Source organism: Apus apus, chromosome 5, assembly GCF_020740795.1.
Source record: "Apus apus isolate bApuApu2 chromosome 5, bApuApu2.pri.cur, whole genome shotgun sequence".
In the NCBI taxonomy this organism is placed as follows: Eukaryota; Metazoa; Chordata; class Aves; order Apodiformes; family Apodidae; genus Apus; species Apus apus.
This window is the reverse complement of record NC_067286.1, coordinates 15,981,780-16,004,582: the sequence shown is the minus strand read 5'-3', so window position 1 is coordinate 16,004,582 and position 22,803 is coordinate 15,981,780. Positions and strand designations below refer to the sequence as shown.

General features: G+C 38.3%; 1 protein-coding gene across 1 annotated transcript in view; it reads left to right on the top strand.

Annotated features, from left to right (window-relative positions):
• The window catches only part of KCNQ1 (potassium voltage-gated channel subfamily Q member 1), a 360,287-nt gene that overhangs the window by 46,124 nt on the left and 291,360 nt on the right, over window positions 1-22,803 (top strand). Inside the window, exon 2 of the mRNA XM_051620422.1 lies at window positions 4,277-4,367. Coding sequence (XP_051476382.1) covers window positions 4,277-4,367 — 91 coding nt within the window. The remainder of the gene's footprint in view (window positions 1-4,276; window positions 4,368-22,803) is intronic.

Here is a 22,803-nt window from a genome sequence, read left to right as displayed (position 1 = left end):
ACATTTACTAAATGAGCATTGTTATGTGTCAATGAGTCGTTAATTTTTCCTTTGATCATTCCACACATTGTTTCAAGCAGGAAAAAGAGACATGCTAATGGTGTCAACCCATAGTTAAATACAGAAAAAAAGCAGCAGCTCAGGGCTGGGGGCTGCGAAGTACTGGTAGCTACTTGTAATGTGCCAGGTTTCTGCAGCTGCCACTGGGGTCAATGAAAAAGCCCTAAGTCTGAATCTGTTCTTAAAGTTGAAATATATCCTGGACTAATGAGAAACAAATCCACCTTTTGCTCTTAATATATTTCCTATGTATTGCTAAATATAGCGCGTATGCTAGCTGATCGTATTTACCCATCAGCTGTGTGATTCTTTCCTGGAAATGCTCTGACCTCTCAAACCTATTTGAGACAAAAAAAGTAAATAGTTTGGCTGACTTCATGGAGTAAGCCAGTTCTTATATATTACATGTTTGCCCACATATGCACGTCTGTGCCCATACTATCTTGTGTAAGTCTATATAAGCCTATGTCTAGGTATGTGCTTTCCTCTCCTATGGGTAGTGTAGCAGACACACATCTCACATCTACATATGTGTACATGAGCTCAGAGCTTTGCTGGAGGACTGCACACTGACATCATTTCATGTACACTGAGATAGCTCCATTTCTGAGCATAAGTCCACCAGATATGCAGTGCCTGTAAAAACTGAGGTGACAGTACAGCCACAAGAATGGGACTGTAGTGAAACAGTGCTGGCAGCTTGAGAGGAAATGGGTCACCTTGTAGTATTTTACTGAAAACAAAGTCCATGAAAGAAAACATCTGCTGCTTTTTAAGTGTTAGTGTCCACATTGCCTTAATAGTGGTTTCATGGTTTCACATCCAGAAATACAGAGATGATCAGATACTTGCAAAATTCATAGGGTTAAAAGAAACATAGAACTGTTAGATATGAGTCAACCACAAAGCGATTTATTTTTGAGTACATCTACTGATGCAGTGTCTGTGATTTATCTACATGCAGGTAAATGCTACCTTGTAACCTGGGACAGGTAATATGGAAGACTTCACACACTTTCACCTCATCTCTAATACTTGCTTGGCCCCATAATCTAAGAGTTAAATCAGAGCTGATGAAAGCCTTGAATGCCTCATCACTCTGCTTCCTTTCTTGAGGATGGTCACATTTGTACATAGAGGATAAACAAGCAGTGGGTTTTGGGAGATAAAAGGTCATCTCTTCCAAGAGACTAAGCCTTTTCTGACTGCTAAAAGAAATTCCAGCATTCTGCTGTCTGTCTCTGCTTTAGAGGAAACAAGTATACTGGGGTTATTAGCTTTAGGGGAAAAGGTATTGCACTGGGGTCATTAGGGCAGATACAGTGGTGAATGTTTGTTCTGCTACCCCATATACAACTCGTGAAATCAGCACAGGACTATATGTTTAGCAAAGTGTTCCAGGGTGGCTGGACAGACTTTGCCTGAAATTTCTATCTGTTCTATGTGAAAATCATCCTGGAAAAATTTAACTGCCAAGCCTCAGAAAGCTTCCACCGCTCATGTGAGAGACGTGATTTTTTTTCCCCAAGTATTTAGAATGTAACTGAACTTGTGTGAGTTTTCACAGGGGAAAACAAAGGTACGACTCTCTCTGCTGTTAACAAGTGAATGTAGGCAGTAACTAAGAATCTGTCCTTCACCCCTGACTGAAGAGAGGGGAGGTAGCTGTCAAAAACGTGCAAAACTTTCTCCATTTTCCTTGTGCCTCATTCCCTTCTTATGCTTCAGAAGTGGAGAGGGAAGCCACTAGTACTGAAACAAAAACAGGGTTAGGGCTGAATGTTGAAAGGAAATGAAGAGCAGGCTGATGCCAGAGGAGGACCACGTAGTTTTTTAATCTCTTAATTTTGCACCCTGTGTTCTTTACGTGCTTTTCTTATTTAGCCTCAGAAGCAGAAGTGCCTATGTGGCAGGGTTAGTAGCTTAGCTGTAGTGCTCCATGGAAATGGCTCTACTAGTGGAGCTTGTAGGCATCTTTTCTCTACTGCCAAAGAGATGAGAAACAGCAGTATCTGACCCAACGTTTTGGTCCATTGGGTTAATGTGTATTTGTGGGCATGAAGGTGACTCATGCTTCAGCCTGGAAAGAGCACAACAATAAATTTCAAGAGTCTTTCTGGGAGTGAAAAAAAATAAAATGAGTAAGACTTAAGCAGATCCATGTACATGAAAACCCATAAAAGTAGAGAGTGTGCTGACTGGCATTTACTGCAGTTGTTATGTCAGACTTCACTTTCTCTAGTAACTTCTCTAGTAATGAGCAAAGAGATTTGGCCAACAATTTACCCTACGTTCATCCTCCTGTCACTTAAGCACACAAACTTTCACCTTTAATCCCTATTAGGGTCGTCTTAGTTTGTTAAGGAAAAGTACAGAAATGGGATAGTCTTTGCTTTGGTGCCCTCTTGTGGTTTTTTGTGTTGTCCGGGTTATATATTTTAACAAGTCTGCTACTATTGAATTAATAATTAATAATAAGTATGAATTGTGTACAGGGTTATTCAGACAGCTTACACCATCCCATGCAACTTCTTTTTTGCTTTGAACTAGTACTTCTATGTATGTTGGACTTACTATCCAGAGACCCTTAGCTACCTCCAAGTAACTGAACCCATTTATGTTCATGTCATGTATATCAGTCTTAAGAGATTGTGGGAATGTTGCAGATAGAAAAGCTGGACGCTTGGGGAATATTTATGTTATGTTCAAAATGACTGGCTCATCTTTGTATTCCTGTGCATTGTCTGCACACCTATTTGACAGTGGCCAAAATTAGAGATGATACAAGGTAAAATGAGAAGACGTTAGAGATAAATCGGAAACACCCACATATTTATGCTTTGGCTAGGTAAAAGTGTAGTATCATATGCATGTTTGTGTTGATTTGTGGTAACCTCTATCCTATTAACTTCAATTTAGCACTTATTACTTTGAAGTTTGGAGGTAATTAGGTAGAAAAATCCTCTACATGACTTTAATGTGTTTATGATATAATTTGTCTACATGTATATTGGACTAACGTGCTGTCTTTTGAAGTGATTATTGGGCAGTCTGGCTTATAATGTCAACCTTGACACATTTTTATTTTTTTGAGTGCTTGGCCTTTCAAAAGATCCACCCAATGAAGTTCTCACTTATATGAAATAAAGAGACTGTGGGTGACTTCATCTGAGCCGTGCAAATTTGCAGCTGGTGTTCTGCTTTAATTTATTTCTGCTTGAGTTCAGTTTTATGCATTATGTCAATTTTTTTGGTTGTTATTTTCTTCAGAAAAAAAACCTGTTTAACGATCATAGAGATTTGTGATGGGGAAGGGATGATTTAGTTACTGGATTTTGCATCAAGTTTCTCTCAAGTGCAAGGGATTGGTGTTGCTTGTCTCAACGGAATAGTGAAAAATATCTCTAACAGCTAGCTCTGTGTTTAATAAATGAATGCCTTAAGTCTTCTTCATTGCTCATGTCATTTTTTAAAAAGAAACAGGCAGTTGTTTGGGAACTGGAAGCTGCCTATGCTTGGTGTGAACAGCATCCAGTTAGGGTCATAAATATTTTGCTTTCCAAATGTTTTGGGCTGAGTCTGCTGCAACTCCTTGGCTGTTCTGGATCTTACCTTTGGGAACCAGGACTCCTTCCCTAAGGACTCAAGGAAACAAACCCTTACATTCCCACTTGAAATTTTGATTTATTTAAAAATGGAATCAGTTCTAGGTTGTGTTTCAGATGCCTAATGTGAGATTTAATTTATCTGGGGTCTTTTGGGGATTGGTCATAAAAGACAGTGTGGGCAGAGCCTGTTAAGCTCTGGCTTAGCTGAGATTTCTCTTTGCAATTTAGTAGAATTTGGAACAGCAAAAAGGCAAATATTTGAAATATTTTGGGGTGGGGGTGATTCAGCCATAGCCCTTACAATTGGAAAGAACAAGGAGTGCAATTTTCTTAAGGGGCTAGGAAACAAAGTCTAAGAGCAGGCTAAAGCTGATGTTGTTGTGTGTTCATTTGATAATGTTCAACCCACAAACTCAATGCTTGATGAGAAATAAACATGAAGCAGGATCACTCAGAAGTTACCAGCTGTGTTTTAAGATAATTTTGTATCAATGACATTTCTGTGTGTACAGATAATTTGTAATAGCATAATTATCTGACCTCCTGCTAGGTTCTTACTAGACTACATTACAGTTTTTAATTTCTTTTTTTTCTTAATTTATTTACAGCTTCCTTATTGTGCTGATATGCCTTATCTTCAGTGTGCTTTCTACAATAGAACAGTATGCAGCTCTTGCTACAGGGACATTATTTTGGATGGTATGTATGTGAATGTTAACATGATTGACATATATTTGTTCTTACTGTGCAAATTCTATTCTCCTGAGCTAATACCATGTCAAACAGAATGTTCCTTATGGTTTAAATGACAAGAGGCTTTTCTGCTTTTTCCTGACAAATCTGTAAACCTAAAGAAACACCAAAAGTCATGGTAGTGCAAAACTCAGGTTGTACCCTATATGATCTATACTGAGGGCATCTATATTGTGTCCAATGCACAAGGCTGTTCTAATTAAGTTTGAATGCCTCATATTGCTGAGATTAATCCATTTTGCTGCCATACTGAAGACCAGACATCTGACCATGGGAGGAGGGGAGAAGGGGGAAGAAGTGTCCTTGCTTTTCATTGGTGTCAGATACAACTTTCTTTCACGACTGTGAAGTACTTGTATAGGTGTTTTTAATCCAGAACTAGTTATTGTGGAAACTTTTGCCAATTTCTGTGATGCAATTTGCTTGTTATAATATCTTGCTCATCTTTGCAATATGCCATAATATTTTACATAGACACAGAGTTATTTCAGTGAATTAACTTCTGGGGACAGCTTAACCAGGTGTGTTTCATTTTTTTCCACCTGTGAAATCATGGAACTCATTTGGTGTGTTTATACTGTATGCATTATCTGTATGTGTATATTGCATTTAGTGTAATATGTACTCAATGCTTTTAGTATTGCATGCAATGTATGTAATATCCAGTACGTGTTGAGTGTTCATATTATCTTGCCTTCCTAAGTGGTGTGTATCAGTGTTCCATATAATGAGAAAAAATAGTTAATTTTAACATTGAAATCCTACTATTATGGTTTCTTGAGAATTCAGCAGTTGTTTGTTTATTCAGTATTGGCATATTCTGATACTGTTTTCTTAAAGGATTAACTGTGGCAATTTTCAAGAAACTTAAGGGGATTAATGTGATCCATCTGTCCAAAGCAGTAAATGGGCCAACATGTTCTCTGCTTTATCCAGCTTTGGTGGGACTTTCAAAGGAGTTCTGGCACCTTGCAGCACAAATATAAATGTCAGAGTCTGGTTCCTCTTAGAGTCTACCCAGTAAAATTTCTTATTCTGTTCTTATTTTAAGGTTTTATTTCCATTCTACTGCATCATTACAAGATGTCAAAATTAGATCTAAGTGAATTCTTAAGGTGGAAGTTAATCACAGATAACTGGTTGAAGAGAAACTGTAAACTGCAAAGAAAGAAGTAAAAGAAAGTGTAGGAGTATACAGGGATTAAAAAACAAAACAGGAAAAAACCTTCATGTCCTAATGGTTATGTAAGAAGACTTACTAAATCTTAGGAGAGCACCCTTTCTATGGCTTTGCAGTAGGAATTAATATTTCTTTTGTGTTTGGAGAGGGACTTGTAGCTATACCAAAATAATAGTTTTTCTTTTGAGCCAGACAATGAAAGTAGGTAACATTGTTGTCATAAGTGAGCAAAGAAGAGCAAACAAGTTGATTTACAAACTGAATGAGAGAGACCTCAAAGGAGCTGCAGCATAGAACAGCCTACTGGGAGGAGTACGGAATCTTCAAGGCTTTTCTGCTAGAGCTTAACAGGGATGGTGAGAGGGAGAAAATCTTCAGCTATGGGGAATTTGAGGTTTATGAGACCTCAAGTCATTCAATGAAACTAGAATTATACTGCCTGAGTATGTGCTCTGTGAGATTAAAATCAAGTAACATTTAAAGACCTTTCATTCTTTCTTTTGAAGATTATAAAATTGAGTCCAGCTTTCCCTATCTGCATTCCAAAAGGAAAATACGTAGCTTTGTCCAAAAGCAGGTTGCCTTTTATTTGGACACAATTTCCTATGTAGGGTAGAATTCTCTCTAAATGAGTTATGCTTTGTAGTGCATCAAGTATAAGGCTGAGATAGTGCTTTGAAATTTTGCCTGACTGGGGTTTGTGGACATGTATTTGGGCAGAGGGGGGGCTTTTACCAGGCAGCTGTAGGTCTGGCAATGCAAGAAATGACTCTTATGCTAAATGTCTAGAAAGGAGCACTCAGAGTTAGCATGCAAGGATGCTGAGTTGAAGAGCCCTAAGGGGCAAGTCTGATTCAATGAGTTTACTGCTGATTCATCTTGAAAAGGAGATGGAATAACTGTTAAAGCACATGTATATGTGTGTTATCTGTAAATTACTGTTGGTACAGAATCCCTTCTACAGCCCATTGGTGAGTCACCTGGCATGGAAGATGCACTTTAGCAAAAACACAGAATCTGTTCTTCCTGACTGAAAAACTATTCAAAGAAGACCCTTGGAAACACTCACTATTAAGAGCTATACTGCTGTATTTCCTTGATGTAGCCCAAGTTTTTTTCTCTGATCCTGTGAAAGATCTAAGCACCTACAAAACTTTAGCTGAGTGTCTTTTTGAAACCAGTGAGACTGGTTACAATAAAGTTACAGATGGAAGCTGAGCGTACCGTATTTCTTAAACAACACTTTCATGCTTCAATAATATAGTCATACAAGATACTACAGTTACAAGAAAACAAGATCTAAAAAGGTTGTTGAGATTGTATGTATAAATTATTCATTTTTATTTTGGAGCTGCTTGTCTTACAAAATCACGTCATGATGTTATGTTATCAACTGCTTTAAAGCATTTAAAAATGCTTCTCTTTTCTCCTAACAATGAAAAAAAAGCAAGCTTACATTGGGAAAATAAACAAGGGAAAGTTTGTGTACCAAATAGTGTTCCAGTTTTAGACAAAAAGTTTACAATTAGCTGTTGAATCTTTCTTTACTTGTCACCACACTTCACAAGGCAAAGAGCCTTGATGAAAGCTATATCTAAATGCAGTTGTAATGGGAGATTAGGAGAGAATTGGCCTTTTGTTAGTTTCTAGAATGCAGTGAAAACTGTTTTAAATTTGCATGTGTTTATTTAATTTTTTTTTCACTAGATGGTGCTGTTGGGGGGGATCAGCTCCAGTTACTAGTTGGCACTTGCCCAGCGTGAGCTGGAGTCTGAGCCAAGACTGTGAAAGGATCATCATTTTGAAGGGTATATGTACACTTGGCCCATTTAAAATAGTGGTGCGGGAGAGCTTGTGCTATGACTCATGAAAAGAATGTAGTGTATCTGTATAAAAACTGATTCTGAGACTACAATATTTAAACTATGGAAAAAAGTAATTCAGAGATGTATGTTCCCAGAGAGGCCATATTTTTCTTTTGTTTTCATAAGCAAGGATTTTATGGTGCCAGAACACAGCAGAATGCTGTTATCTCAGCATGATCTAAGAAAATCCAAGTGCCTGATCCAAGGGGATTAAATATTCTGCTGAACCAAGGGATATTTGGATATTTAGTGTGCCTGAAAAAGCTATTTTCTTGTAGGAATCTCATTTCAATATTGATTCCAACAAAAAAAAAAAAGGAAGGGTATGTTTTTATGATGAAAGTGTATAAGTTCTTTCCAGCTTTCTGTTTTCTGAGTTGCTTTTCTACTGTAGCATACTTCTTACTGAAGAGATAAAACAATTTTTAAGCATTAAAAAGATTATCTATTAAGATAAACAGTAATAGTTTTGAATGGGTAATATTTATGTTATTAGCTTTGAAATTATTCTTACAGTTAAGAGAAAGTGGCAGAGTCCAGGCCTATGAGAAATCTAGGTTTTATTTCTTCTTTTAATAAAATACTTTTGCTTTGAGTTTTCTGGAGTTTTCGGTGGATCTTGTGAGAAAGAAATATAAAAACACCTACAGCTTTTGATTCTGAAGAACAAATGGCTCAAATAGTTCAAAATGGTTCCAGCACTTTTTTTCTTCTGATTGTCTTCCTTGGTTAAGAAGGTCATGAGTGTGGTTCCATCCTTTCGAAAAATTACATGGGATTAATGTCTATAAAGGCTGCCTGGCGACATCTCTACAGACTCTAAAGAGCAACCATACCTGAGAAAGTGCAAAATTTGTCTTTGCAGCCTCAGCAGTGTCCCCTGGTCTGACTCAGAGTAAGGCCAGCTGGTGAAGAAGACATGTGAGGTGGACTGGTGCCGTTCATTCCTTTTGCTTTGCTGGACCTGAGACAGACCTGTCCACGGAATTGCTCACTGCAGCATTTGTCTTCTTTCACTTCAGTGGTAGCTGAAGTTGAGAAACTCAGCTTTCCTAAGTCAGCTTCTCTGCATCTTAGTTTGGAGTAAAAAGGCCAAATGTGAGTGATTTGAAGGTTCAGGAAACATGAATAGAACTGAAACTCACGCTCCCCCATTGTAATTGAGTGACAGTATAATTAGTAGATGGAAGAGCTTCCTCTGAATCTGAACCCAGGTGTTTCTCACTGTACTTCAGTTCCTGGTTCTGATACTAGTAGCTGCATTGTACTGGTAGATAACATGAATGCTTCTAATCTGCTTTGTTGCAAAATCAGCAGTGTTGGTTTGAAATCTGCTGGTAGCAATATCTTAACTTGTTCCAGCTGTTCACAAAGCAATCCCTTGTCAACTCCCCATGTCTGTACAGAAGAATCATTTGTTTAATGTAAATGTGATGTTTCAGAGATGTAATTAATTTGGTTCAGAAGGTTGCTTGGACATACTTTAAGTCCAGCTTTAATTCTGCTTTATGTCCATTCTGAACAGGTCAGATGCTTCTAAAGTGGAAATATGATTGTTAGGGTCAGCTGAAGCAAATTAATGAAATGGACTTAAAAAAAAAAAAAGCCAGTTGTTATTGTTTGGTGTAGATGAAGTCTGAGCTGAAGAGGAACGTCAGGAAGGAATGAAGAGGTGGTATGAAAGAAGAGCTTGCTAAGACCAGTAAGGGCAAGATGAACTGCTTTTTATTTGCAGATGAGCTCGAGAGGTCACCCTTGCAGAAGGGAGCTACAGTTTCCCTTTAGCGCCTGTAGGGGGCAGGATTGGACCACGCTGTGTCCCCTCTGGGGGGGCAGCTGGAGTCGGACCTTGGGCGATGTCCTCAAGTAGGTAAAAATATCTTTGGGAAGAAGGGAACTATTAATAAAGAGGGGTTTTATTTTTATTTTTTTTTTTCCCCATGAGCTAGGGGGTTTTTATAGGAATGAGCAACAAAAATAGTTCTGGGAGACTGGTGGAAGAAATGGGCTGTGTAAATGCTGCTGCCAGAGACAACTCTGGCCACTTTGTAGTTGTAGCCACAAAATTGATCCTGTTTGGCCTACCGGGTTTCTCACCATGTGACAAGTAAAGCTTTCAGTGAAATGAATTGGACAAGTATTTGCACGGAGGAGAAAGATACTAAACTTGTTAACACACGGAAAGTTTTCAGGTGTGTTATGTCTTTCCACGTGTGCTCATGCTATTGTCTTAAATGTTTCCTTTTCAGTGAGTAAAAGAGAAAAATGTTATTTTTCTAAACTTCTTTTAAGGTACCACCAAAAATTACTTTTAGATATATATGATATATATGATATATATTTCTGCCATTTCTGAGAACTATGGGAGGGGCGGAATAAAAATCCCTTTTCTTGGATTTCTATACCTGGAGTTCTCTGGTAGAATACCTGAATGCTGTAATTTAAAATAAAGTCTGCAACTAAGTCGTTGTGACTAAAGGGACTGGATTTTTAGTATTTTATCTCCACTGTACTTTGGGATGAGATGGCTGTGAAGCACCAAGCAGTTTGAGGCTCAAATCCTGAAGGCTATGACAGGCTCTGGGAAGAGTGGCTTACCTCAGGCTCACAGTGGAGCTGGTGACAGATTGCACGCCAGCACAAACCACTGGTGATAGATTGGTGCTGTCTGCTGGCTGCTTGGTGGCACACATGACCTGACAAGGTGATCTCCCTTGCTTGTAGCATGCGGCTGTTGGCCAAAGACTGAAATGAGCCCAGTGCCAAGTTGTCCTTTTGAGCTTTTCAGATGTGGACATATATAATATGGTGACAGTTTTAAGAAAACATTGATTTTATATTGTATGCAGCATTTTGAAAAATAGAGTGTATGTGCTGCATATTTGTTCTTAGTTCACCTGTTCTCAAGAACTTGTGTTTGCACTCATATGTCACATGAGTATCCCGGTGTTTTTTTCTTTATTTTTTTTAGTATAGCTGCATTCAAATAAATTCTGTTCAAAGGTGTGTCCAGGAAAATACCACCACTGAAAAAAGTATGTTTTATTTGTTTTTGCATCGTTTGATCATTTTTGTTGAGCTTTCTACTTGAGGGTTAAAGTTTGACTAAACTTTTCTGGAGTGTAAATCCATGTCAAGCTCAGAGAGCATTTGCTTGGTAACTCTAAAAGAAACACAGTAAGCATATTTTCTTTGAAGCTATACAGGTTTTCACTATTTAATATTTTAGTATACAAGCAGAGTAGTAGAAATTCCATCCTGGAAAAAAAACCAAAACAAAACTGTGAAATACTGGTGTCTAGCAGAGCCAAGTAGTGAAAAGAAAGATTTTCAAATTTAGGATTTATCTGGATTAGTGTGTAATGTTTGCAGTGACAGGTGTTTCCTTTATCCTTTGCCCAAATGTCTGGAAAGTAGTTTGTCATTAAGTGCTACATTCAGTGTGTATCTCAATTTCAGTGTAACTGGAGGGTCTATGGCTTTGTTAGGTCCTTGTTTTCACATCTGACCTCAGCCAGCTGGAGTCTATTGTTTTAAGCGTAATGTAACAGCTGACATAACATAACGGATATCAAGCTGAAAAGCTGAAACAGTGCAGTGAACTGATGCAAAGAGAGGGGAAAGGGAGAACTTGGATGGGAGGGGCAGGGGCAAAACTAGCTTGATGATTCAAAGTGGAAGCTTGCTGGCTTGTTTTCCCAGGGGGAATTAGCTAGAAAATAATGGGATGAGTCTGTTGAATTTCTATTTGCAATTGATTACATATGATAGACTACTGAGACAGGTTTGAGGTTGCCAGCTGTCACTAGCTGGTGACTCTTGAATGGCTTTAAGTGGCCCTTGGTAGGCAAAACTGGAATAAACTCTGCAAGTGTGGTGTAGTTGTAGTTCAGAAGAGCAGTGAGTGCCAATGTCTCAGAAGAAGGGAGGTTCCAGGAGTGAGCAGAGAGAAAGTAACTTACACAAATTGAGTGCATTAAGGTTTTATTTCACGATTTTGGATTAAGTGGATTCAATTAATTGGCTAAAAAACAAAAGCAACTGGACTTCTTGGTGGCTTTCTTTTTCTTAGCAGTTTCTAAAATAAGATTCTTTATGTTCATTTTCTGAAAACTTAATTATTTCAATTCTTTTGCATTCGATGATAGGAAAGTGCATCTTGGCAGTGAGTGCCAAGTGCTGTTGGAAGGGGAATGAGTAAATGAACAACCTGTAGAAAACTTGCCAGGCAATGGAAAAATTTACAAATACCTGACAAGAAGGTATAGAATTCAACCTAGTATTTCTTCATACATATTTATATGTATGCTTCTTTACATATATATATGTTTCTATACATAGAACATAGTTCTATTTCTAGCAATGCTTAGGAGAAATGTTCCTAGCTGGATTTCATTTGTTTTGAGTAGAGACTCCATCCCACTGAGAGTTTATTCTATTGTTTTAGGAGTGAGGGGGAAAAAAGGGAAGATTCTAGATTCTGGGCTTTTTAATGTATATGGATATAGGTGACCAAATTAGGTTCTGCATTTGTAAGTGAAATTTTAAATAGCATGAAACTTGCCATTATGCAGTACATTTAACTCTGTGCATATGAATGGTCATCATGACTTCAGCTGAGCTTCCTGGGTACATAAATATTAACAGGATCAGGGCACACAATAGGACAAATTTCTTGAACAGTGTCTGCTTGTACTTTGGGATACTCTAGAAAGCATGAGAGTTTGATTTATGTAGCCTACAAGCTGTGTTTATCTTATATTTATTGTTTTAAACACCTTTTTATCTAATTTACTTTTACTTTGATAATATGAGAAATGTTAACATGACTGAGGTGTCAGTTCCGTTAGATTTGTCTTATGCAAAGAGTGTCTAGGATTGTTCATCTTGTAACAGTCCTATTTTATCTCAGTAATCAGAAAGGTCTTGTGAAATTGTTTATTAGAGCTGTTAATTCAAAGGTGAGTAATACATATCATGGGCATCTACACTTTATTTCAGCTTATACAATAAATCAATTTTGCTGTACAGCTTAGAACTTGATGTTTGTATTGAGCTGTTGGAGGAGTCTTGGTGGGCCAGAGAGCCACCTCTGCACATCCTGCGTTTTCTGTACTTCATTCCTGGCGGATCCTGAGCCTTGGCTGCATACAAGGAAAGGTGCCTGTGTGCCCTGGTAGCAACAGTGTCAGAGGCTGTGCAACAGAGTAAGTTCTTCAGCTTTCTCTGAGTTGCCTCTAGGGACACAACACCCCTTAGTGCATTGTTTACATCAGGTATTTCCACCTAACCCATCAAATATTAGCATATTTTTGAGATGATGGGGAGTCAAGAATTGTTACTACCTCTCAGAAACACCACGACTTTGAAAAGCTAACAAAATAATGAAAATGCCTGGTTTTACACCTAGTCTGTGAAAGTGAGTTATGTGCTGCCTTTCTTTGATGGTCTCCCTTATGCTAATGACACTGAGGCTGACTCTTATTTTCCTCTGGCATGCCCTTAACATTCTTATTAAGGTACCTTTCATAAACACTCCTTTTCACTGTTGTTTCTGTCAGCTTCACATGGGATGTTTGCATGTGGAAATAGTGCAAAAGGAGTTGATTTACTTGCCCTTGATCCCTCTGCAGCTGTTCCCTAGATCAAGGTGAGAAAAGATGTGTGCTGTAGAGGTGATCTGACTCTTCCATGGTTCCCTGCAGCAGGGTGGGTACTGTGTTTTTAGATGCTGTTTTGGCTGGAACATTGCAGAACAGTTTTAAATCATCATACATCTGTATGATGACTGACCTCCATCTGGCCTACAGGCAGGAGGAGCTTGACAGGTACATTCTAGGATCTACTCCAAGTCATTGATTTAGTGTATGAAACTTGGAATGCGTTATGTTTGGTGGCCAGGGCAGGGGAAAAGGGAGGAGAGAAAATTAAATATTTACTAATCTTCCTTCTGTAATGCCTTACAAACATGAACATACTTAACCTTGTAGCATTCTTGGCAGGTGAGGTTTAGTTTCACGAGTAAAATTGGGTGACCCACAGCTTTTCCACCCTAATTTGGCTGTGTGAGATAGATCCCTCAGAGCACCCGGGGTGCACTTTCAAAAATGGATTTCAGCCTGCATAAACTGGCACTGCCACCTGAAGAAATGGTCCTGCTGCTCCATTTCTTGTGCCAACACAAGCATTTGTGCTATGATGTTGTAAACTGTCTTAAAGAACCCACACGAGTTCAAACTAACCTTTTTTTTGGCCAGATGAGATTGCTTCTTTTGGCAGCAGTGCTAGCTTAAAGTGTTTGTGGAACTGTAGAGTAAGAATTGTTAGCTTTTGATAGTTAAAAGTGTGGTGGAAACTTTATCTGCAACACAAGTTACAAGCAGAGTTGTGTGCTGTCCTTCTGAGAGAGGGTATTATTACTGTTGTTTATATTACAGCCCATTCAAAGGGCCCTACTTGTAAGATCAAGTACAACACCTTGTAGAGTGGAGGTCCACACACTCTAAAAGGTAGTTCCTGTGCTCCTAGACCTTGCAGCCTAAACCGATGCCGTGGTGAAAAGGTGAGTGAAAGGAAGTGTGAGTAGCCTCTTGTGCAGCCAGGCACTGAAGCAGAGGAAGAAAATAACCAGTCCCAGCTATGGCTTGCTCCATGTCTTCAGTTTCAATGATGGGCTTCAGCAATCATAGCACAGGAAAAAAAAAAAATAAATTCTTGTCTCATTTATTAATTTAGAACTTTGAAAGCTTTTTTTATCTAAAGATGAGATTTTGGCCCTTATTTTACATACTCAGCTCTGTTTGTGCCACTCTTGTATTGATTTGACTGAATAATTAGGTAGCATTTTATGTTTACTTTGCATCTGTTTTGCTGCAGGACAGCAGGTTATTAGCCTGACAGCTGATTGAGACAAACTTGACTGAAATTAATTTTATCCCATCGGTCTAGGCATGCCTCCTATAATCGAGAGCCAGGTATTGAACTCAAATTGGCAGCTAGGCTGTTTCTACAGACAAAAGTTGTTTTGTTCAAACTCATCTAGAACAGACAGGACATAGATAGGATTGCAGAAACATGTCTCTCTGGAAAAAGCTTAGAGAAGCAGTCATCTGCTAGCTCTTTGCTGCTGGCCCTCCACAAGATTTTACTCTGCCCAGAATTGGATTGTACTGCATTGGCTTTCATAGTCTCCTGCAGTTCCTAGCTGCCCCAGAAACCTTTGTTTACCACCAAAGATGGTTAAAACTAATTTGGTTAGATTAAACAGGGCTAAGAGCACTTCCACAATGTGTTATCATTGTTCAGCTTTGTGGGTGGTAATCTCCAAGATGAGAGGTGCAGTAATGAGGAGTTGGGTGTGGTAATATCTTCAATCTCTGTTACTGTCTTTGAAGTGATCATGAGCACATGGTTGCACATGTCAGTGTAGCCTAGTCCCATAGGGTATAATTGCACTATTATGTCATTATTATTATTATTATTATTACAATACCAGGCACATTTGAGTTTGAATTACTGCAACTATTGTGATAAAAAGCCCAACCCCCACATATCTCTACGCAGGTTACTAAATGTGTGTGTAGACTAGTTCTGAGACAGCAACTTACATTATAGATGATAAAAAAAGCAAAAAGCCACAAAAGTTGTTTGGATATGAGTGGGATTTTTCAGATGTAATGACATCTCTTTTCATACTTGCATGTTAGGACCTAGCTCATTAGTGAAACTGTTAAATATTTAACCACTATGAGTCACATGCCTTTTTAAAGCAAACAGAGCTTAAAAGGATGTAAAGAAAAAATTCTTCCCTTACTTCCAATTCTGAACTGGGAGCTTAGTAAGTTGCTATCTCATCTGCAAGGAAAAAAAAGCAAGAAAATTAAGGATTAGTATATTGGCTGTATTGAATTCAAACTTTCCACTGCTATGTGCTTCTGAATACATTTGTGATACAGTGGATAAGGTGGAAAGAATAGATCTCGGATCAAAATGAATAACTGTAAACAAACAGTTTTGGGTAACAAAGCTAGAAAACTCCATGTTAAAATGTTGGGAAAATGCTGTAAGTAGTTTAGTAATAACATGGAATTTCCTTTTGTTTTCTTAATTGCTTATGTCAGGTTAATGGCCAATGACAGTCACAAGTAAGAAGCTCCACCATGTGTCAAGTCACACAAAAATCCACACTGTCACTGTTCTGTCAAACAACAAATCTCAAAACAAACATGCAGCTCGTCAATCTTTATTTTTTTAAGGTCAGCAAACCATGGTTCTGAAATACTAGTGAAGCCACTAGGAAAATGCTGTTTCAGAAGCTGATCCCACTTTTGGAAAGCATCTGGACTCTGGTTTCTAAGTGTTCAGACACAAGGGGCCATTAGGTTTCATGTCTCAGGCAGCTTCATTTTTTTTTGTAACTTATGTACAGGGATGTTTCTGTCTTTAAAGCCAAATAATATCTTCATAGATGTGTAATGAGGTCTGTGATTTGTATCAAATTTGCTGATTTCTTCTGATTTTGTGTCTGCAATTACCTTTTATTTGAAAAGAAGAGTGTTTGTAAATGCAGAGACTAAGGCATTTTCTTTTGGTCCTTTTCTCACTGCACTGTTTGCTAGGGAGCGGGAATCAATGGTAATTCAGACAAATAGCCTCTGGCATTTTAACTCTGCATTAAGTAAAGTCAGGTAATGGGAGCCTAGATTTTAATATCTTTTTAATATAAGATATTAGTGCTTCTCAGCACTATGGCACCTGTAAATTTCCTGCAAATGAGTAGATCATCACTACTTGCATCTTGGTAGGGTGATCATTTGGAAAACAGCAGCTGAGAAGTGGGAGATTCTGCTGGTATGCCTCTTTGAGCACAGAATGACATAAATATGCAGGACAGCATAATGATTAGTTTTAGTGTTAGATGACCATTTCTTATGGAAAGAACAAGGAGACAAGCATGAGAAACATTTTTCTCATGATGGTTACCTCAGCCTGAGTTGTCTGTTCGTTGAAACAACTATGTCTCCTTGCTCTTAAATTTAGTCTGCCATTGGCAAAGTTACTAATGGGTGTTTCTTTTTTTGTCACTATTTGAAAGAGATGTAAAGTTAGAGCTTTTTCACTTAGAAAACGAAGTTGCTTTAGAGAGTTGGAGCAAGGTGATGGAGACTGTCAGTGAAACCTTTCATGTGAAGGTGTAAGAGGTGGAGGAAGAAATGCTAAGTGGCTTGGATGAGGGATGAAGCACATCATCAGATGATACATGTAATTCTGGATTTCTGTCACCTCTGGAACAAGGATTTATTGAGTATTATAATTCCTGAATGAATTGCAGATTTCACCTATCGTGGAACCCATCTTCTGTCATTCCTTCCTGAGGTTGAACTTAAAAATCATTACCTAGTGAAGCAGTCTACAAGGTATGGAGAATTCAAACACGCAGAGAGCCAACATTGATTAAAATCGGGGGGGGTCTTCTGCCCTTTCATAGTTGTGGGCAACTTGTGTTGCCTTTCTGAATGTGCATGTAGGCTTTCATGCACAGTGTGTGCATGTGTCCCTTGCCTGCCATCCACAACAGGACAGGGATGTGACAGAGGTCACTCTACTGTGCTTTTTGCATGGTGGTTGGGAGTATCCTTTTGTTGTCTGCCTTCCTTGTCCTGTCCTTCCCACAGATTAGTGTTCTGTGGCTTAAGGCCAGTGCAAAAACATTTATTGGATTCAGAGCTGCATGTAGATACCCTTGATTAAGAGTTGAAACAAACGCTGCGTGGAAAAGGCAGCTAATGAAGTGTGTCAGCTCTTTTGAATTAAAATGCCTTTTAATCACTTTATATAAATATTAATCCCAGCCTCTATCTCAAGAGCCTTCAGGACTGAAAGAATTGTGAACAATTTAAAGCAAAAATGAAAATTGAACCAGTGTGGGGCAATCTTTAAAACTGCTACTGTTTTTCTTGTTTATTCTTAGTCTTGGATCTAAGTCCAAAAACAAACAGTAAAAATCTTGGGAAATATTTTTATTTCTCTCTCTTAATTTTGTTTTGTTTCCTAGTAAGATAACTTTCATGTGCCATGGGACCAGGAGAAAAAACAATGGCATCTGATTGACCAGCACAGCAGAAGTGATATCCAGAACAAAGAAAGCTTTTTATTTCTTATATCTTTTGGGTTTTATTCATCTCAATTCATAACACAGGAAATCAATAATTTTCAGTTGCTTTGGTAAAGTAGTATTAGGTCAAAATCAAGCAGTCCTTTTAATAAATGAGCTTACTGTAATATTCCCAGCAGTAAGGCTAAGGTTTCAAAGCTATGTGTTTTTTTACTTTATTTATTGTCAGTAGCTTGTCAGGCCTTTATTTGAATTAGGAGCCATTGTAGACAGCCAGAAATTGAACTTTATGTAATATTATCTATCTGTCACTTACAATCAGTTCCCTAACAATGATGCTAACACATTCAGACTTTAGCATCTGGACCTCACACTTGAGTTCACAGCTACTAGGTAGGGTCTAATGTTTCAGTGCTTCCATGTAGTTCCTTCCCAGCTATTTCCCATCTGTGTATGGCTGTTCCACTTCCCTAGGGGTCAGTCACCAGTGCTGCCAGTGTCACCAGACAAGCCTCTTCCCAAGAGAATTTTTTTTTAACTGTATCTCATTTTAAACTGTACTAGATTACTAGATGCATTGCCTTCACCTCAAAAGCCAGAAAATTCATAATAAAGCATGTCTCTGAGATGAATATATAGCTCTTTATTTCATGGACCAATTCTAAAAAAGTGATTCTTGAGTCTCCTTTAGTATTTTACAAAATGAAAGCTAGTATTTCCATGAGACAATAAGACATGATTGCAGGAAAGACTAAGAACAAGAGTTAGAGTCTGTAGCTGGGTTCTCAACCTTCATGAAAAAATTCTTGAAAGAAAAATCTGTAATAGTTAATGTACTAAATGTTATTAAAATTTGTGACCTGCCTTCCAGCTCTCTAATACCTTTATGGCTGTCAGGCTTTTCTGGGAATGTGCCTGTAGTATTCCATGCTTTCCTAGCTGGGGAAGACCTTGGAGGAAAGCAGGCAAGCTTGTCCTTGAACAAGAGAAAAATTTACAGATCTCCACCCTGAGCTTCCTGTGAGCTTCCCAGAAAGTGCTTCTGTGGTTTCTGCTGCTATTTCATATGCTACTTGTGGTGCCTGGGAGTTGGCTGTAAATGAGGGCCCCTTTGTGCTTTGGGCCCAAACATAGTATGAAGAATTAAGTATTGAAGAATAAAAGCGGTAGGTGGGGTGGAGGACACACTTCCCCACATCTGTGCTGTTTTATAGATAGCAAAGTACCTGTTAGCACCAGTGACAGAGGTCTGAGCCATCAAATAAATAGGGTATATTTTCTCATATGCTGCCCCTCTGTTTTCTTCTGTGAGTTGGCTTCTTATTTTAGGTCTTAATTCACACATTGGAAAGTTCGACTAGAGTCAGTGAGGGGGAAGCTCAGCCCAGAGCAGTACCTCTTCTGTCTGTTGAGCAAGTAGCAGGGAATGAACTTTCCCTCAAAACATCTGGCTGAGCTGAGCTGTGCCAGTACATCTATCCCCAAGGGAAGGTGACTGACTCCTGAGGTGGGGCCATATCAAAAGGAAGGTGCAGGGAAACGGAAACGGGTGAAAAAGGATGCCAAAATATTTAAAATATAGCTGCTGCATCTGTCCAGTGGTCTAGCTTCTGTTTGTGGAAGAAATTTTATGAAAGATGCACTTATTTATGTTAGCCTGTGATATGTAGGTCTAGACCAATTGGCATGTTTTAAGAGGTTGAGAAAAAAAAAAAGAGAAAAAGACCAAACTATTTGGATTGCACTTTTTGCTTCAAGGTAATTTAGTAAAAAAATCTTTGAAGTAAAATAAACATTGTTTTTTAGGTAGCTGAAGGCATTTACTGTGTTTGCAAAGGCCTTTGCTGTTCACAGTCTGGTTTCAGGAGGTTTGTTTTTGTCTAAAAGAAACAAAAATATCTGCAATCTTGCTTTTGACTCCTGGATTGCAAGGAGTCCTCTTCTGTGTGAAGTGGGATTATACAAAAGAACATTTGAATGTGAGTGCATAGGAGAGGTACACTGCTAGTGGGGTGATCTAGGACAGCTGTATGAAAAGCTTTCTTTCAGTGGCACATTTCAAGAATGATGATTCATATTTGTTTCGAGTTCCTCCCCTGTAGTGCTGCTGTTAGGGTTGGTCCTAAGAGAATCACAGAATTATTCTGGTTGGAAAAGACCTTTAAGATCATAAAATCCAACCACAACCTAACTCTTCCAATCAGTAACTTAACTCTACCAAGTCCAGTGCTTAAAACTTGTTCCTAAGCACCACATCTATACATCTTCTAAACACCTTCAGGAATGGTGATTCAACCACCTACGTGGGCAGCCTCTTCCTGTGTGTAATTAACCTTTCAGTGAAGATGTTTCTTCTAATATCTAACCTAAGCCTCTCCTAGAGGAACTTGAGTCTGTTTCCTCTTGTCCTGTTGCTTGTTACTTGGGAGAGGAGACCAACCTCCACCTCACTACAACCTCCTTTCAGGTAGTTGTAGAGAGTGATAAGGTCTTGGTATTGGTGCTGTTTAGAGAAGTTGCTCTCAGGAGCATAAGCAGGTAACCTACCACTGTGGGTTGTGAACTGTCCCTGCAAGACTCCCCTAAAAGTCTCCTGTGTGTTGGTAACCAACTGAAACTTGGAGCACCTTTCTAGGTTTTGAAACATTCAGTGGTCCTGGACTGTGAAAACGATGTTTTTATCTGGTGTAATTAATTTAACTGGCAGATACAGATTTATTATTAGCAATGGAAACCCTGTGAAACATGACAAACCTTGAAGTCAAATGAAAAGTGGCATTTTCAGCTGTATTTTGCTTTGATCTTCCCTGCCAGCTGCACTGTGAATATATAAGGACCAGACCTGAAAATACATTTGTAAACCCAAAATGTTAGTGCAAGCAGTGCTGTTGTTAAGCTTTATTAGATACAAAATTTCACTTGTAATTTAAAATGGTGAGCTACAGATGCTTATGCCTTCTTTGCACACAGGTGGGATTTTAGATTCAGGTTTGGTACCAACCTGTTCTATTTTTCATATACTTGAAATCAAGTTGTGACCTTCTGGGGTTCAGAGGAGTTACTGCTGTCTGATTCAGGGAAGCACTACTGCCAATTCAGGTTAAAGATGCATTAAAAAGACTTTTCTATAACCCAGTGATTTGCTGTAAATGTGAGTCAAATTTGCTCTTCAAGTACCTGTGCACAGAACAATCAGTGTAGCTGTGAACGTGCTTGTTAAATTGTGATTCTTACCCTGCAGTCATTTGCTATGGCAATGGCTCCTGGTTATGTCGCTAAGTCAAAAAACACCATGAAGTGTGAGAATGTGATTCTGGTAAACAGATAAACACACCAGATTAAAAAACAAGCAAACTCTTCCCAAAAGACTTGACCTCAAGAAAACAAGCCACACAGAAGTCAGTGAAATCTGCTCTGATGTGAAATGCTTAATTTTCTGGTTATCAAAGTGCTGAAGTAAAACTCCTAAATTTGTTCAAATAGCTCTTGTAATAGTAACAGCCAGCATTAATTTCTCTACTATATTCTGAAATATTGATAAGTAAAACTACTTAAATCCTGGCTTTGCTACTTAGTCTTTTGAAAAATTAAAAAACCATGAAGGAAAGGTTTGTCTACATGACAAAATTTTCCTTGCTTATGTTGTTAGAGCTTAATTTCACTCTTTGAATATAAGGTTATATTTAAAAGCTACATTCTTCTGGCATATGGCCAGTTTATGTTCTTCAGAACTCTTTCGTATGGGCTAAAATAAGCAGTAGTAGTAGTTAAACAAATATGGCACAGTCAAAGTAAATGCTTTGATCAAGTATCCTTGACAAATGTACTGTTATGGAAAGCTTTAAATAACAAGTTTTTTTCTATTTTGCTGCAGTGTGTGGCATTAGATAAATCAAAACAGGTGCATTCTAAAAGTTACATATCTGTTTTAGAAATTGGTATTATTAATTCAGAATTATAGTAGTGCAATATGCATGTCTTTTAATAAGTGCATTTAAAAACACACTTGGCAATAAATACATCATTGAGTTACACAACCAAGCCATTAAGGTAAGGAAAAGGTTAAGAGAAATGATGTCGTTGTCTAATCTCTCACGTATATATTGAACTTAGCTACTTATTCCTGTTTGGATAGAGATTTCAGCTTTTGACAGTGTTTGTACTATCTTGAGCACCTGTACAATGCAACCTTCTGGAGGAAAATATTAAAGACTGCAGCTACAAGAGCCTTGTACTGTGGGTTTTTCCTCTTTCTTAGTATTTGTGAGATACTGTCGTGTTAGCTGCCACTTCTTTTGCACTTGTAGAGTCTGCAGTGGTTATGACACAAAACAGTGCTCCTGTTTTACAGAGGAAGACCTAACTGTTGATTTTAAACAAGGAAAGACCTTTGCTGTCATATAAATATGTTTAGGAGCTTTCTTGTACCAAAAACTTAAGCTATGATCTGTTAGATACAAACCACTTGATAAATTGGCACCAAAAGTGACAAGCTAGCAGTAGCAGCTTTTTAAATATATGTTGCACCACAAAACATAATGCATTAAAACAGTATCACTCCACTAATTTTTTAAGTGTTCAGAATCTGAGCTGCATAAATGGTTCTATCTGAAAAATAAGCCTTTGAGCCAGCATCTGAGACAGTTTGTGTTCAATTTGGTATCAATGGGTCCAAAAATTCACTTGCCACCCTCCTGGGTATGAGTAGCTCCCACAAGAAGCAGGAGAGAGTTATCTACAGTGGCTCCATTGCTGCTGCAGTTGTTCACAGTCTGAATCATTGGTTTAAACTTTTGTTGGTCTCAGGTTAACTTAATACAATAGAACAAGAATTTTATGGCCTACTGAAGTGCTGGCATGCACTCACTTATTTTATCCCTGGACCTACTTGATCTGGCAGGAAATCAGTACATTTAGCTCACTGTGGTACATCAAAACTTTTTTGTTTGGGTTTTTTTCATTTGTACTTCATAGATTTTGGGAGACTAAGTCCTGCTTTTGCTTGAGACTCAAGTATAAACACACGCCATCTAACACCTGATGCTGAGATGTCAAAGTTAGGGTCTCAGCGTGTTTCTGGAGATGCCCCTCTCTTGCACAAATTTATGGATGGAGCCATGGGTTTCCTAGCTAAGAGCAGAAAGTGAGGTGAGATGAATGCAGGCCTAATGGCATTTCTGAAATGAAATATAAGCTTCTAAAATTTATAAAAATCATGCGTGA